General features: G+C 38.7%; 1 protein-coding gene across 1 annotated transcript in view; it reads right to left on the reverse strand.

The window, feature by feature from the left end:
- The window catches only part of LOC128703688 (collagen alpha-2(IV) chain), a 208,302-nt gene that overhangs the window by 166,454 nt on the left and 25,402 nt on the right, over positions 1 to 16,446 (reverse strand). The window contains exons 5-7 of the mRNA XM_070101287.1: positions 13,352 to 13,476; positions 7,266 to 7,518; positions 1,658 to 1,934 (exon numbers count right to left, since the gene is read on the reverse strand). Of these exons, the coding sequence (XP_069957388.1) occupies positions 1,658 to 1,934; positions 7,266 to 7,518; positions 13,352 to 13,476 (655 nt within the window). The remainder of the gene's footprint in view (positions 1 to 1,657; positions 1,935 to 7,265; positions 7,519 to 13,351; positions 13,477 to 16,446) is intronic.

The raw sequence follows: 16,446 nt of genomic DNA on the forward strand, positions 1-16,446 counted from the left end.
CTAGGTATATAGCACGTAATGAAAGTAGTTTGTTAGATTATGTATTAGTGGATAAAAGGTTGATGAGTAGGCTCCAGGATGTACATGTTTATAGAGGGGCAAATGATATATCGGATCATTTAGTTGTAGCTAACATTAGAGCAAGAGGTAGATGGGACAAGAAGAAAATGGCAACAACAAGTAAGAGAGAGGTGAAAGTGTATAAACTAAGGGATTAGGAAGATCGGGCGAGATATAAGCAACTATTGGCTGTTAGTACTGTATTTTATACTGTAAGGTTTAGGATAAACACTGTGTACAACAAAAATAGTTGTTTATTTCCCAGAAATTTGGCATAAAAAACACGGTCGTAAGTCGGGTGGTCGTAAGTTGAGGTCGTAAGTCGGATGGTAGGTGTACTTCCTTACATTCTTTCTAAATCTAAATTTGTCTAAGTTGAATCCATTATTAAGACTTTTCTCTTGACTGGATATCCTCAGTACCTTACTAACATTGCCTTTACGTATGACTGTTGTCCAACTGCCTACTTGAATCACGTCTCCTAATCTACGCCTTTCTTCAAGAAAGAGAAGGTTCAGGGACTTCAATCCATCTTGAAGATCCTGAACCTTCACTTTCTTGAAAGGTGATCATTAGCACTGGTATTTGGATAAAATGGATACTTTCAGTGGCCTGGTGGTTAACGCTCTCGCTTCATACGGCGAGGGCCTGGGTTCGATTCCCAGCCAGAGTAGAAACATTGGGCGTGTTTCTTTCCACCTGTTGTCTATGTTCCCCATCAGTAAAATGGGTACCTGGGTGTTAGTCGACTGGTGTGGGTCGCATCCTGGGACACTGACCTAATTTGCCCGAGATACTCAGCATAACAAGTGGCTTTCTATGTAGTAGTATGTCATTGTTGTCAGCTAGGGCTGTATACCATGTACATGTACTTGTAGTAAATAAAGAATATTGTAACCCTTAAAACCAGACACTTCGGATGTCCATACACCAAGAGGTGCCTAGATGACTAGACCATCCAGAGCATTGTCTCATGTGACTTTTTTCGCAGCACTAAAGGAAGAAGTAGCAAGTGGGGAAGAAGGCCGAGTGGCTAGAAAATGGCATCGCAGGGTTATCTACAGTCATCAAAAAATAGAGGGACATACTGGACAAGAATTAAGTGAAACATTCTTTTTTTTTTTTCCAAACTTCATACCTATCCAACATAAATTTCTGCCAAGAAATATTATAATTTAGTTGGAGTACTGAATCAGTGAATATTGAATCTGAAAGTGATTCAAGTCAAAGTGAATGAGATAAGACACAAGAGTGATAGAGGTAAGTAGAGTGCTAGTGCAAAACACTTAAGTGACAGAAGAAATGAAACATTGATAAGTTAATTAAGAAGGATCTGGATGATGCCCCTCAAAAAACTGGTTCCGAAATATGCAGATACTGAAAGCAGCTACACTGTCCAATAACACTATGGAATTTATTTTACTAAAATACCTAATCTCTCAAAGTTTGAGGGTAATCATCAAAAAGAGTCATTTTTTTAGTTAGTGCATTGAAATATTATGGTAATAAAGAGGAAATAAATACTCTGTCGAGGAACTACATGTAACCCCTCTGCTGGGGCACACAATAATGCAACTATGTTCACTGGGTTACATACCATCATCTCCAGGTTCACCCTTCTGAGAGCGTCCAATCCCTCCGGGTACCCCATCTTCTCCACTTATGCCAGGATTACCCGGTGGGCCACGCTGGCCCAAACCACCAGGCCGACCATCAAATCCATTACCACCAGGAAGTCCTAATGGTCCTGTTGGCCCTTGTGGGCCAGGTGGGCCTCTGTAGACTACAGTATCTGCTGGGTCATATATTCCTGGTACTCCTGCATCACCCACTGGGCCTGGACGACCATCATAGCCAGGTTCTCCTTTTACACCCTAGAAGAAACGAACGAGATATCTACATCCTGTTACTGAAGAATGAGAGTCATTGCTAAATATGCTTACATCACAAACAGAATTATGATCTCTGTAAACAAACAATCTAGTCATAATCACACTAGTTTGGTAAATACTACTACATGACAATTACTTCCCACAAAAAACCTACTAAAATATTTTGGTATTTCTGAAAGGCCACAAAATATTTAGGCTGACAATAATACAGTCTTAGAGTAATCTCTTTAAAACTACTACAAAATCATATATATTTTCCTATGTTTTGCAACAGCAATTGAACTTTTGCATAATACTTATTCTTAAAATGTCATTGTGTTACATTTAGTGCTCTTGCTTTGGGTTAGACCTTAGTTCATCGGAGTAACTGAAGGACCTTGGGATCTACTATGCTGGTTGCACTTTTAAGAGCAAACAGAATTTTTCAGCATGTTTTGTGTGAAGTATTAGGGAAGACGTGAAGCTGGGCATATACGAGTGTGACTGTGATTAAGCATAAGTTCATATTTCCCAGCAGAGTACAGTTTTCATTTTAACTGCCAGCAATCACTTTTGACAAGTAACTCGCAATAATAGGTAAGTTATAAATGTTGTGGGGTAGCTTTTATCACCCAGAGGATGCATAACGTGAGGTAGTTCTTATCACACACAAGATAGTTAAAGGGTGGGATAGTTATTACACACATCATAGTTAATAAGGTAGGATAGTTCTTATCACTCACAGGATAGGTAATGAGATGGAGCAGTTCTTAGAGAACTGCCTTTTTTTACCACTTACAGGATACTCAGAGATTTTAAAATTTTAAACCTTTCTAGAACTTCTAGAAACTTTTTAACTTATATATCCCATTCACATTGCTGTGATTCAGAGTCATATTCCATGTTTTGCTCAGTTTATCTACCCTTTTTAAATATATCATAGGATATTAACAAATGACCATCACTGAAATACTTTAATATATTTTTTATTATTATCACACTGGCCGATTCCCACCAAGGCAGGGTGGCCCGAAAAAGAAAAACTTTCACCATCATTCACTCCATCACTGTCTTGCAAGAAGGGTGCTTTACACTACAGTTTAAACTACAACATTAACACCCCTCCCTCCCTAGTGCAGGCACTGTACTTCCCATCTCCAGGACTCAAGTCCGGCCTGCCGGTTTCCCTGAACCCCTTCATAAATGTTACTTTGCTCACACTCCAACAGCACGTCAAGTATTAAAAACTATTTGTCTCCATTCACTCCTATCAAACACGCTCACGCATGCCTGCTGGAAGTCCAAGCCCCTCGCACACAAAACCTCCTTTACCCCCTCCCTCCAACCTTTCCTAGGCCGACCCCTACCCCGCCTTCCTTCCACTACAGACTGATACACTCTTGAAGTCATTCTGTTTCGCTCCATTTTCTCTACATGTCCGAACCACCTCAACAACCCTTCCTCAGCCCTCTGGACAACAGTTTTGGTAATCCCGCACCTCCTCCCAACTTCCAAACTACGAATTCTCTGCATTATACTCACACCACACATTGCCCTCAGACATGACATCTCCACTGCCTCCAGCCTTCTCCTCGCTGCAACATTCATCACCCATGCTTCACACCCATATAAGAGCGTTGGTAAAACTATACTCTCATACATTCCCCTCTTTGCCTCCAAGGACAAAGTTCTTTGTCTCCACAGACTCCTAAGTGCACCACTCACCCTTTTCCCCTCATCAATTCTATGATTCACCTCATCTTTCATAGACCCATCCGCTGACACGTCCACTCCCAAATATCTGAATACATTCACCTCCTCCATACCCTCTCCCTCCAATCTGATATCCAATCTTTCATCACCAAATCTTTTTGTTATCCTCATAACCTTACTCTTTCCTGTATTCACTTTCAATTTTCTTCTTTTGCATACCCTACCAAATTCATCCACCAATCTCTGCAACTTCTCTTCAGAATCTCCAAAGAGCACAGTGTCATCAGCAAAGAGCAACTGTGACAACTCCCACTTTGTGTGATTCTTTATCTTTTAACTCCACGCCTCTTGCCAAGACCCTCGCATTTACTTCTCTTACAACCCCATCTATAAATATATTAAACAACCACGGTGACATCACACATCCTTGTCTAAGGCCTACTTTTACTGGGAAATAATTTCCCTCTTTCCTACATACTCTAACTTGAGCCTCACTATCCTCATAAAAACTCTTCACTGCTTTCAGTAACCTACCTCCTACACCATACACCTGCAACATCTGCCACAGTGCCCCCCTATCCACCCTGTCATATGCCTTTTCCAAATCCATAAATGCCACAAAGACCTCTTTAGCCTTATCTAAATACTGTTCACTTTTATGTTTCACTGTAAACACCTGGTCTACACACCCCCTACCTTTCCTAAAGCCTCCTTGTTCATCTGCTATCCTATTCTCCGTCTTACTCTTAATTCTTTCAATAATAACTCTACCATACACTTTACCAGGTACACTCAACAAACTTATCCCCCTATAATTTTTGCACTCTCTTTTGTCCCCTTTGCCTTTATACAAAGGAACTATGCATGCTCTCTGCCAATCCCTAGGTACCTTACCCTCTTCCATACATTTATTAAATAATTGCACCAACCACTCCAAAACTATATCCCCACCTGCTTTTAACATTTCTATCTTTATCCCATCAATCCCGGCTGCCTTACTCCCTTTCATTTTACCTACTGCCTCACGAACTTCCCCCACACTCACAACTGGCTCTTCCTCACTCCTACAAGATGTTATTCCTCCTTGCCCTATACACGAAATCACAGCTTCCCTATCTTCATCAACACTTAACAATTCCTCAAAATATTCCTTCCATTTTCCCAATACCTCTAACTCTCTATTTAATAACTCTCCTCTCCTATTTTTAACTGACAAATCCATTTGTTCTCTAGGCTTCCTTAACTTGCTAATCTCGCTCCAAAACTTTTTCTCATTTTCAACAAAATTTGTTGATAACATCTCACCCACTCTCTCATTTGCTCTCTTTTCACATTGCTTCACCACTCTCTTAACCTCTCTCTTTTTCTCCATATACTCTTCCCTCCTTGCATCACTTCTACTTTGTAAAATCTTCTCATATGCTAACTTTTTCTCCCGTACTACTCTCTTTACATCATCATTCCACCAATCACTCCTCTTCACTCCCGCACCCACCTTCCTGTAACCACAAACTTCTGCTGAACACTCCAACACTACATTTTTAAACCTACCCCATACCTCTTCGACCCCATTGCCTATGCTCTCATTAGCCCATCTATCCTCCAATAGCTGTTTATATCTTACCCTAACTGCCTCCTCTTTTAGTTTATAAACCTTCACCTCTCTCTTCCCTGATGCTTCTATTCTCCTTGTATCCCATCTACCTTTTACTCTCAGTGTAGCTACAACTAAAACGTGATCTGATATATCTGTGGCCCCTCTATAAACATGTACATCCTGAAGTCTACTCAACAGTCTTTTATCTACCAATACATAATCCAACAAACTACTGTCATTTCGCTCTACATCATATCTTGTATACTTATTTATCCTCTTTTTCCTAAAATATGTATTACCTATAACTAAACCCCTTTCTATACAAAGTTCAATCAAAGGGCTCCCATTATCATTTACACCTGGCACCCCAAACTTACCTACCACACCCTCTCTAAAAGTTTCTCCTACTTTAGCATTCAGGTCCCCTACCACAATTACTCTCTCACTTGGTTCATAGGCTCCTATACATTCACTTAACATCTCCCAAAATCTCTCTCTCCTCTACATTGCTCTCTTTCTCCAGGTGCATACACACTTATTATGACCCACTTTTCGCATCCAACCTTTACTTTAATCCACATAATTCTTGAATTTACACATTCATATTCTCTTTTCTCCTTCCATAACTGATCCTTCAACATTACTGCTACCCCTTCCTTTGCTCTAACTCTCTCAGTTACTCCAGATTTAATCCCATTTATTTCCCCCCACCGAAACTCCCCTACCCCCTTCAGCTTTGTTTCGCTTAGGGCCAGGACATCCAACTTCTTTTCACTCATAACATCAGCAATCATCTGTTTCTTGTCATCCGCACTACATCCACGCACATTCAAGCATCCCAGTTTTATAAAGTTTTTCTTCTTCTCTTTTTTAGTAAATGTCTACAGGAGAAGGGGTTACTAGCCCATTGCTCCCGGCATTTTAGTCGCCTCATACAAATTATTGTAAAATAAAAATTCAAAAAGTTTTCAATATAATCCCACAAATGCATAACAATGAATGATGCAGTACAAAAGTGCTAAGCAAGCTTGCTATATTTATTACTGTTTGTTTTTGAACCGAAAACATTTATTCATTAAGTTAATCCTGTTGCAACGAGTGCTAAAGGTGCACTGTGCACCCCTCATGTCTGTGGTCATAAACAGAGAAGTGTGATATTAGAAACAAAACTAGAAGCTTTAAAGAGGTTTGATGATGGACAGTGAGGTGTGGTTTCATTATATGTATGTCATTTCGCACAAAGTCACATTTTCCAATAACCTATCGACAACTTTAAGTGAGGACTTATTGTACAGTAAGTCCTCATGTAAAGTCGTTGATAGGTTCTTGGAAACAGTGACTTTAAGCCTAATGATGTATAATGAAACCAATTTTAACATAGGTTAACTGATATAAACATCAAGGCTGCACAGTGCACCTTTAGCACTCACTGCAACTGGGTTAAATCAAGGAATAAATGTTTGCAGAGCAAAAATTGTAAGGAGCACCTCCTACCATCACACAGTTCAAAAATGAATGTGCAAACTCCACACAGACAGTGGCCCCAGCTAGGAATTGATTTTTTCCTATCGACGTTATAATGAAACGACGCCGAATGAAATGACATTGAGGGCTTACTGTATTCATGAGTTAGTACCAGAATGCCTTTCTTACTCTCACTATAGGTTCATAATAAAAAAAATCCATCCAGCATTACCTCAGCTTGCATTTCATTCATAAGAAGACGCTGTTAACAGAGAGAAACTAGAGAAAATGGATTCCCATTACCTACCATGTAGGTAACACCGCAAAAAATGCAAAATAATCAGTTGCACATTAATAGCATAACATACCTTGAAGCTCTTGAAAACTAAGTGTCACATGTGCCTGAAACAGGGAACTACCAGGTGGCTATCCCACACATATACACTAGCACTAAGATGGCCATCATAATGTAGGTGCATTAGTGTGAATTATCACCTGGTAGACCCTGATTCAGGTCATGAGATGCCTTGTTTACACAACATGAATCTGAGTTTACATACCTTAAAGCCTTTGGAACCAGAAAATCCAGCCAATCCAGGTGCTCCCTTGAAACCTTTTGGCCCTTGCACACCCCTCTGTCCTGGGCGACCATCCTTGCCTTTCTGGCCCTCTCTGCCTTGCTCGCCCTTCAAACCTTTCTCTCCTGGAGGGCCAGAATAGCCAATATTACCTTTCTCACCAGGTATTCCAGAAGGTCCTGGATAGCCCTTGTCACCAACTTCTCCTTTCAAGTCAATTCCTGCTGGTGACGTCCTAAAAAATGAACAACAAACATGAAAAGTTTTTATTTTTTTTTTAACACATCAGCCATCTCCCACCAAGGCAGGGTGGCCCAAAAAAGAAAAAAACTTTCACTATCATTCAACACTTTCACCGTCATTCACATATAATCACTGTCTTTGCAGAGATGCTCAGATACAACAGATTACATGTCAGTCCAAACAGCAAATATCCCAAACTCCTTCCTTTAAGTGCAAGCACTGTACTTCCCACCTCCAGGACTCAAGTCTGGCTAACTGGTTTCCCTGAATCCCTTCACAAAATATTACCCTGCTCACACTCTAACAGCTCATCACGCCCCAAAAACCATTCGTCCCCATTTACTCGTATCTAATACACTCACACATGCCTGCTGCATGTCCAAGCCCCTTACCCACACAACCTCTTTTACCCCTCCTCCCCTCCACTACATATTCATATACCCTCCAAGTCAATTTATTTTGCTATACTGAATACATATTATTTTACAATGTTATTTAAATCTACACTAATTTTTTTTTTTCAACAAGTCGGCCATCTCCCACCAAGGCAGGGTGACCCAAAAAGAAACAAAAACCCTCAAAAAGAAAACACTATCATCATCATTCAACACTTTCACCTCACTCACACATAATCACTGTTTTTGCAGAGGTGCTCAGAATACAACAGTTTAGCAGCATATACCTATAAAGATACACAACATATTCCTCCAAACTGCCAATATCCCAAATCCCCCCTTTAAAGTGCAGGCATTGTACTTCCCATGTCCAGGACTCAAGTCCGGCTATACATATAAAAATAACTGGTTTCCCTTAATCCCTTCACTAAATATTACCCTGTTCACATTCCAATAGCTTGTCAGGTCCCAAATACCATTTGTCTCCATTCACTCCTATCTAACATGCTCATGCACACTTGCTGGAAGTCCAAGCCCCTCGCCCACAAAACAACCTTTACCCCCTCCCTCCAACCTTTTCAAGGACGACCCCTACCCTGCCTTCCTTCCCCAATAGATTTATACACTCTCCACGTCATTCTACTTTGATCCATTCTCTCTAAATAACCAAACAACCTCAACAACCCCTCTTCAGCCCTCTGACTAATACTTTTATTAACTCCACACCTTCTCCTAATTTCCACACTCCGAATTTTCTGCATATTTACACCACACATTGCCCTTAGACAGGACATCTCCACCGCCTCCAACCGCCTCCTCGCTGCAGCATTTACAACCCAAGCTTCCCACCCATATAAGAGTGCTGGTACTATTATACTTTCATACATTTCCTTCTTTGCCTCCATAGATAACGTTTTTTTTTCTCCACATATACCTCAACGCACCACTCGCCTTTTTTCCTTCATCAATTTTATGATTAACTTCATCGTTAATAAATCCATCCGCTGACATCGTCAACTCCCAAATATCTGAAAACATTCACTTCTTCCATACTCCTCTTCCCTAATTTGATATCCAATTTTTCTCTATCTAAATCATTTGATACCCTCATCACCTTACTCTTTTCTATGTTCACTTTCAACTTTCTACCTTTACACACACCCCCAAACTCGTCCACTAAACTTTGCAATTTTTCTTCAGAATCTCCCATAAGCACAGTATCATCAGCAAAAAGTAACAGTGTCAATTCCCATTTTGTAATTGATTCCCCATAATTTAATCTCACCCCTCTCCCGAACACCCTAGCATTTACTTCTTTTACAACCCCACCTATACCTATATTAAACAATCATGGTGACATTACACATCCCTGTCTAAGACCTACCTTTACTGGGAAGTAGTCTCCCTGTCTTATACACACCCTAACCTGAGCCTATCCTCATAAAAACTCTTTACAGCATTTAGTAACTTACCAACTATTCCATATACTTGCAACATCTGCCACATTGCTCCCCTATCCACTCTATCATATGCCTTTTTTAAATCTTAGTGTTCACATTTAACCCTTTCGGGGTTTTGACTGTACTAGTACGGCTTCCGCGCCAGGGTTTTTTGACGTACTAGTACGCATTAATTCTAGCTCCCTCAAATCTAGCAAGAGAAAGCTGGTAGGCCTACATATGAAAGAATGGGTCTATGTGGTCAGTGTGCGCAGTATAACAAAATCCTGCAGCACACAGTGCGTAATGAGAAAAAAAAACTTTGACCGTGTTTTTTGTTTAAAACAGTGACTTTGCACTGTATTTTCGTATGGTATTTATTGTTGTATTCTAGTCTTCCTGGTCTCATTTTATAGAATGGAAGACATATTACAGAAATTCAAATGATTTTGACTGGTTTTTCAATGAAAGGTGCCTTGAAATTGAGCTCAAAGTAGCAGAAATATTCGATTTTTACCAAAGTTCAAAAGTAAACAAATCATGCTAAGCGTCCAATACACGTCAACTGGTGAGTCTAATATTCTTTCACAAGTGCGCCAATATTATTTATACCATTTCTACACTAATGCAGTAGTCTGCATAACAGTAAATCTTATTTTTTTATGAGAATAAAAAATCAAAGTGAAAAGCAAAACAAATGTAAGAGGGGCCTGGGGATGTGACTAATGAACAGAGGAAATGTTATTTTAGTGCCAGGAATGTCTTTCTTGTTTATTCTGGACCCTATTTGGAAATTGGCAAATTTTGAAATTTGAGTGAAATTGGCAAAATTGCTAAATTCTGACCACTTCATAGGATAGTTGAAATCGGTAAATGGGTGGTTTCTTGTACTCATTTGATAGAGAAAACGGAGTTCTAGCGAAACAGTTATGATTTTTGTCGAATAGTACACTGGAATTGGCCAAAAATAGGGCTCAAATTGGGTAAAATCGCCGATGTGTAAACATCGTCGAGACCGCTAACTTCGCGAGAGCCTAATTCCGTAAGTTTTCCATCAGATTTCATAGTTTTGGTGTCATTATGATCGGGAAAAGATTCTCTATCTTTTCATGATTTTTTTTTTTTTTTTTTTTTTGAAATTTTGGCGACCCTGAGAACAAGTCTCTGAGAGGGCCTGGCGACCCTCAAATGGTTAAAAAAAAAAAAAAATTCTGAAATGGTATAAAATCTTTTTATGCAAGTAAATACACAAAAGTATACAATTTTATGAAAAACTTGTGGAATTATGCGGGTGCAAAGTTAGTGGTTTCAGTGCAATTTATGCAATGGTGATTTCAACCACTGAGTCATATTTTTAAGTTAATTCCACTGCTCAATTCAACCAAATTTTTAGCTATTGATTGAGGACAAGAAACCACCCATGTGTAAAATAGGCAATCTGATCAATTTTACACAAAACTGAAAAATTCCAATTTAAAAACAGAGTCCAAAATAAACAATGAAGACATTCCAGGCACTAAAACAACATTTCCTCTCTTCATTAATCACATGCCCAGGTCTCTCCTACATTTGCCTTCCATTTTGAATTCATCACCCTACATCTCTGATAATAAAAAATATCCAGGATTGACTGTTCATGGTCTTGCAGCACCTCAGTAATTGAATCAGACCTATTAAAAACTCATAAAACAGACCAGGGGGTTTGGGAGGCTTTACCCATCCTGAGGAAATCAGCAAAAATTGAATATTTATGGTACTTTGAGCCCAGTTTCAAGCTACTCCCAGACCTGAAACTAACCAAAATCATCTCTATTTCAGTAGTATATCCTCCATTATATCAAAAGATACCAAGAAACAGCCAACAAAGCCATAAAAACCATCCTAGAAAACACCTCAAAGTTGCTATTTTAAACCAAATGCAAGGTCAGAGTACAGTATTGCTTTTCCCGTCATGCACCATGTGGTGCAGGATTTTTTTTTATACTGCACACACTTGTAGCACAGACCCATTCTCTCATATCTAGGTAAAAATTTACTGTTCACAGCTTATCTGCGGGAGCTGTGCTCAAAACATAGATCTACGTGAGGGACCCTGGCATCAATTACTCAGATCTATGTGATGGTTACTTGGAAGTTTAAAATTTACATTCTAATTTGTTACATGCATTTCTAGTTTTTGTATTTTATTAATAATGCACATTTTTTGAAGTTTGGATAATACACTAAAGGTGTATTCTTTAATTTCTGTCTAGCATATATTGCATAATGTTGTGACAGTACTTAATCCTTCTACTGTCAAGACCCTTGAAATGAAAAGTCCGATCGGTGTCAATTTTTCATAAAAAAAAAAGGCAATAATTTAATCTTCTAAAATGGTAGGGAATCTCTTTCTAAAGGTACTGATACCAAAAACACCAAATTTGATGCAAAACTATGGAATTATGCAGGCACAACGTTGGAGGCTGGTGAGCACTTTACACAAATGTGTAAAGTGAGTCTTAGTTTAGGCCAATTCCAATGAGGAAACCAACCCAATTCATGACTAGTTTGCTACTATGCTCCCATTCATTCGATTGAGAACAAGATATTGAACAGTCAACTATAAAAACTACCCTATTACTGACCCATAAGTCAGTAATTGGGAAGATTTTACACAAATTACAACAAATTCCAATTTAAAAACAGAGCAAAAAAAACACACTGTAGGCATTCCATCCACTAAACTAACCTTTCCTCTGTTCATTAATCACATTCCAAGGCCTCTTCTATTTAACACTTTCCTCCATTTTGAATCTTTCGTCACATAATAAAATATAAACAAGAATGACTCATCATGGTTTAGGCTGTTCCAATAACTGAAATGTCAGTATCTTGCAGGCTAGCAAGGCTGTCACAACCCAACTGGTCAGGAACTTTCTGCAGATAGCCCAGCTTCCTCTTACAGTACATAATTCCTAGGGACAGGCAAAGTTTATGAAAAAATAATGCAAGTTATCTCTCGCATGGTGTTGGTTTGCTAAACCTGGATTTATATTGCTCTTTCAGGGTTCACTGATTTCTTTATTGTCCTTAATGTACTATATGTCTGTAGTGTAAGAAAAGTACAAATACTAGAGTTGTTTATTCAAATTTTGCATATCTGAAGAAAAAATCCCAATTTCCTGACTGATTACTTTTTGTTTCTTTCATCTGATAAAAAAGTTCTAGTTTCTGTTCCAAATCTGTGATTTCTCTGTGTAGGTTTTCTTTTTTCTTTGTCTAAATATTTGTGGTTTCTAATAAAGCAGTTGATAACAAGCCTTTATTTGGGCAATGCTTCACTTCATAGAGTTTTTTAAGTCATAAAAGAGATTACATTCTACATACGTATATAAATACTCTTGGAAAGAGAGGTGAAAGTATGTGCAGGTGAGATCCACAGAGGTGAAGATAACACTGATAGAAGTAGGCAGAGATGTCACCTGTATTCTGAAGGAGGATGGTCATGTAACAGTTCAGAGGGATATTTGAAATGTGATATCTGCATGCTTCTGGCAAGACAGTTACTGAATGAATGATGGTAAATGCATTTCCTTTTCTTTTGGGGTCACCTTACCTTGGTGGAAGATGACCAGTGTGTTAAAAAATAATAATCAAAATTCAAGAGTTGTTGTTATCACAAGTCAATAAAAGTTATCATGTAATCACAGGTCAACAAAAGTTATCAAATAATTATAAGCCAGTAGAAGTTGTCACGTAATCATAAGTTAATTGAAGTCATCACATAATCATAAGTCATTAGAATTCATCATGAAACCATACAGTAAGACAAAAGAAGTCATCACATAATACCGAGTCAAAAAATATCATCACAATCATAAGACAACAGACATTAAATCACCATGAAACAATCATGTATTAATGAGACAGGAGACATCAGCACATAATTATAATACAAAAAAAATGTCATCACATAATAATAACATAAAAGAAGGGATCACAAGACACCTACACAATGCCCCTCACTCCTGCAGGTTCACCCTTCTCTCCTGGTGCTCCAGCAACGCTTGGGATAGGTGGTGGCTTGTCTCCTTGATCACCAACATAACCTTTGTCACCTTCATCACCACGTATTCCCTGTGAACAATTGAAAAGGAAAACCATATGAAAAATAGAGCCCGGTGAAAACGATATATGTACAGGTTTTGAAGAATGGAACAAACAGTTATTAGCATACACATGAAAAAAATTCATTTCCTATTACACAGTAACTGTGAAGGTATTTGCTTACAATGATGTTATTTGTCATCTACTAGTGGTTCTAGGGTTTATCTTCCCGACAGCCTGATTTCAGACCAGGAAAGGAAACATTACATTAAATTCTATTAAGAAACACACAGAATAGGAAAGTAAAGGCATGTGTATGTTGAATGCAAGTAGAAGTTTGTAAGCCTACCTGTCATTATACATACTGATGACAGAAAGAAAAGATCAGCATTTTCTGGATGACAGAAAATGCCAACCCACTTTCGGTTATGTATAATTGAATGTATAGTATGTGGTAAATATAGATCTACTGACGTGCTTTTCTATAAGGATGTTTGATTACAATGATGTAACGTACGTATATTTATTATAATTTTATCTATTTTGTAATGACAGTCTAAAAATGATAACCTAATGTTATGTATACAACAATGTATATATTGTGCAATATACTGGTGTACTAAGAACATAAGAAAGAAGGAACACTGCAACAGGCCTACTAACCCATGCACAGCAGGTCCATGTCCCCCCCCGGATTAGACCAATGACCCACCCCCTGGATTATCCCAATGACCCACCCAGTCTGGTCATCCCCACTCAAGGATGGAGCACTCTACCAGACCCAGCAGCACAAGCTAGTCAGGTCCAACTCACACCCACCCACACCCACTCATGTATTTATCTAACCCATTTTTAAAACTACACAACGTTTTAGCCTCAATAACTGTACTCGGGAGATTGTTCCACTCATCCACAACTCTATTACCAAACCAGTGCTTTCCTATATCCTTCCTGAATCTGAATTTTTCCAACGTGAAACCACTGCTGCGAGTCATGTCTTGGCTGGAAATTTTCAGCACACTATTTACATCCCCTTTATTTATTCCTGTTTTCCATTTATACACCTCAATCATATCCCCCCTAATTCTACGCCTTTCGAGAGAGTGCAGATTCAGGGCCTTCAGTCTATCCTCATAGGGAAGATTTCTGATACATGGGATCATCTTTGTCATCCTCCTCTGCACGTTTTCCAGAGCATTTATATCCATTCTGTAATACGGCGACCAGAACTGAGCAGCATAGTCTAAATGAGGCCTAACCAAGGATATATAGAGTTGAAGAACAACCTGAGGACTTCTATTATTTATACTTCTAGATATGAAGCCAAGAATTCTGTTAGCTCTATTGCAAACACTAATGCACTGTTGTCTTGGTTTTAGGTTACTGCTAACCAGAACTCCTAAATCCTTTTCGCAATCGGTAGTATTAAGATCTACATTATTTAGTTTATATGTGGCATGGTTATTTAACTGTCCAACATTTAGAACTTTGCATTTGTCAATATTAAACTGCATCTGCCACTTCTCCAACCATTGCGTCAGTCTATTCAAATCATCCTGGAGTGCTATAATATCCTCATTAGAATGAATTGGACGGCCTATTTTGGCGTCATCAGCAAATTTGCTTATGTCGCTATTTATTCCCTCATCTATGTCGTTTATGTAAATTGTGAACAACAACGGGCCCAACACTGGCCCCTGAGGAACACCGCTTGTGACGTGCCCCCATTCTGATTTCTCCCCATTTATGCAAACTCTCTGCTGTCTATTTGTCAGCCATGCCTCTACCCAGGAAAAAATTTCTCCTCCTATTCCGTGTGCCCTAAGTTTCCTCAATAGCCTCTGGTGTGGAACTATCGAAAGCCTTACTGAAGTCCATATACACAATATCATATTCATTACCATGATCTACCTCCTCAAACACCTTAGTGAAAAAAGTTAGAAAATACTAATGCTCATAAGCACACTTCTGACCATAAGAACAATCAAGCTGACATCCAACTGAACATATACGTAATTTCAGCCTCTTCATGCCCTGCTATGTTCCATCAGCCCTCCTCTCCAAAAGTGTTATCTTTAACATGGCTGCTGTACATGGTATATAATCAAAATTGGCTTTATTACAATATCTATCTAGCACCAGCACTTTTTGTATATACAGATCCTCCTCACTTAACGAAGGAGTTCCGTTCCTAAGACCACACTGGTAAACGAATTCATTGCTAAGTGAGGAGCATACTATAATGGTAGTGGGTTTGTGTCAACCATCTTTGATATTGTTTTAATGTCACCTTTGCACCATTTATAACATTTCTGGTATATTTTTAAATGTTTATACAGCAGTGTACTGTACATATACATGTCCTATAATAAACAGAATTGTGGAAATCAGCTCTAATATACATTATTTAGGTATGCATACTAGTCAGAGCCTGTCACAAGTCCAAGTTGTCGGTAAACGAGTATGTCGTTAAGTGAGGAGAGGCTGTACAGTATTATTATTATTATTATTATTGTAGACGAGGTTACAATAAGAGCTGGGGATGCAGGCCTCACCTAACAAGTAAGCTCAGGGAATGCAGCATATACTGATAAATCCTAGAATTTAAAAGAATCTACAGTACAGTACTTGCTATACTCACAGTATATACACTGAGGCTATATATAAATAGAATAAATAGCTACGATGAACTTGATATATCCTCATTTCCTACAGGAAATGAAGTACTGTACAGACAATAGAAAAAGGCAAAATGAGCTTTCTTTCTTTCTTTCAACAAACTGGCCGTATCCCACCAAAGCAGGGTGACCCAAAAAGAAAAACAGAAGTTTCTCTTTTTAACTTTAGTAATGTATACAGGAGAAGGGGTTACTAGACCCTTGCTCCCGGCATTTTAGTCACCTCTTACGACATGCATGGCTTACAGAGGAAAAATTCTGTTCCACCTCCCCATGGAGATAAGAGGAAAGAAACAAGAATAAGAACTAGTAAAAAAATAGA

This window comes from Cherax quadricarinatus, chromosome 76 (genome assembly GCF_038502225.1).
Source record: "Cherax quadricarinatus isolate ZL_2023a chromosome 76, ASM3850222v1, whole genome shotgun sequence".
Classification (NCBI taxonomy): domain Eukaryota; kingdom Metazoa; phylum Arthropoda; class Malacostraca; order Decapoda; family Parastacidae; genus Cherax; species Cherax quadricarinatus.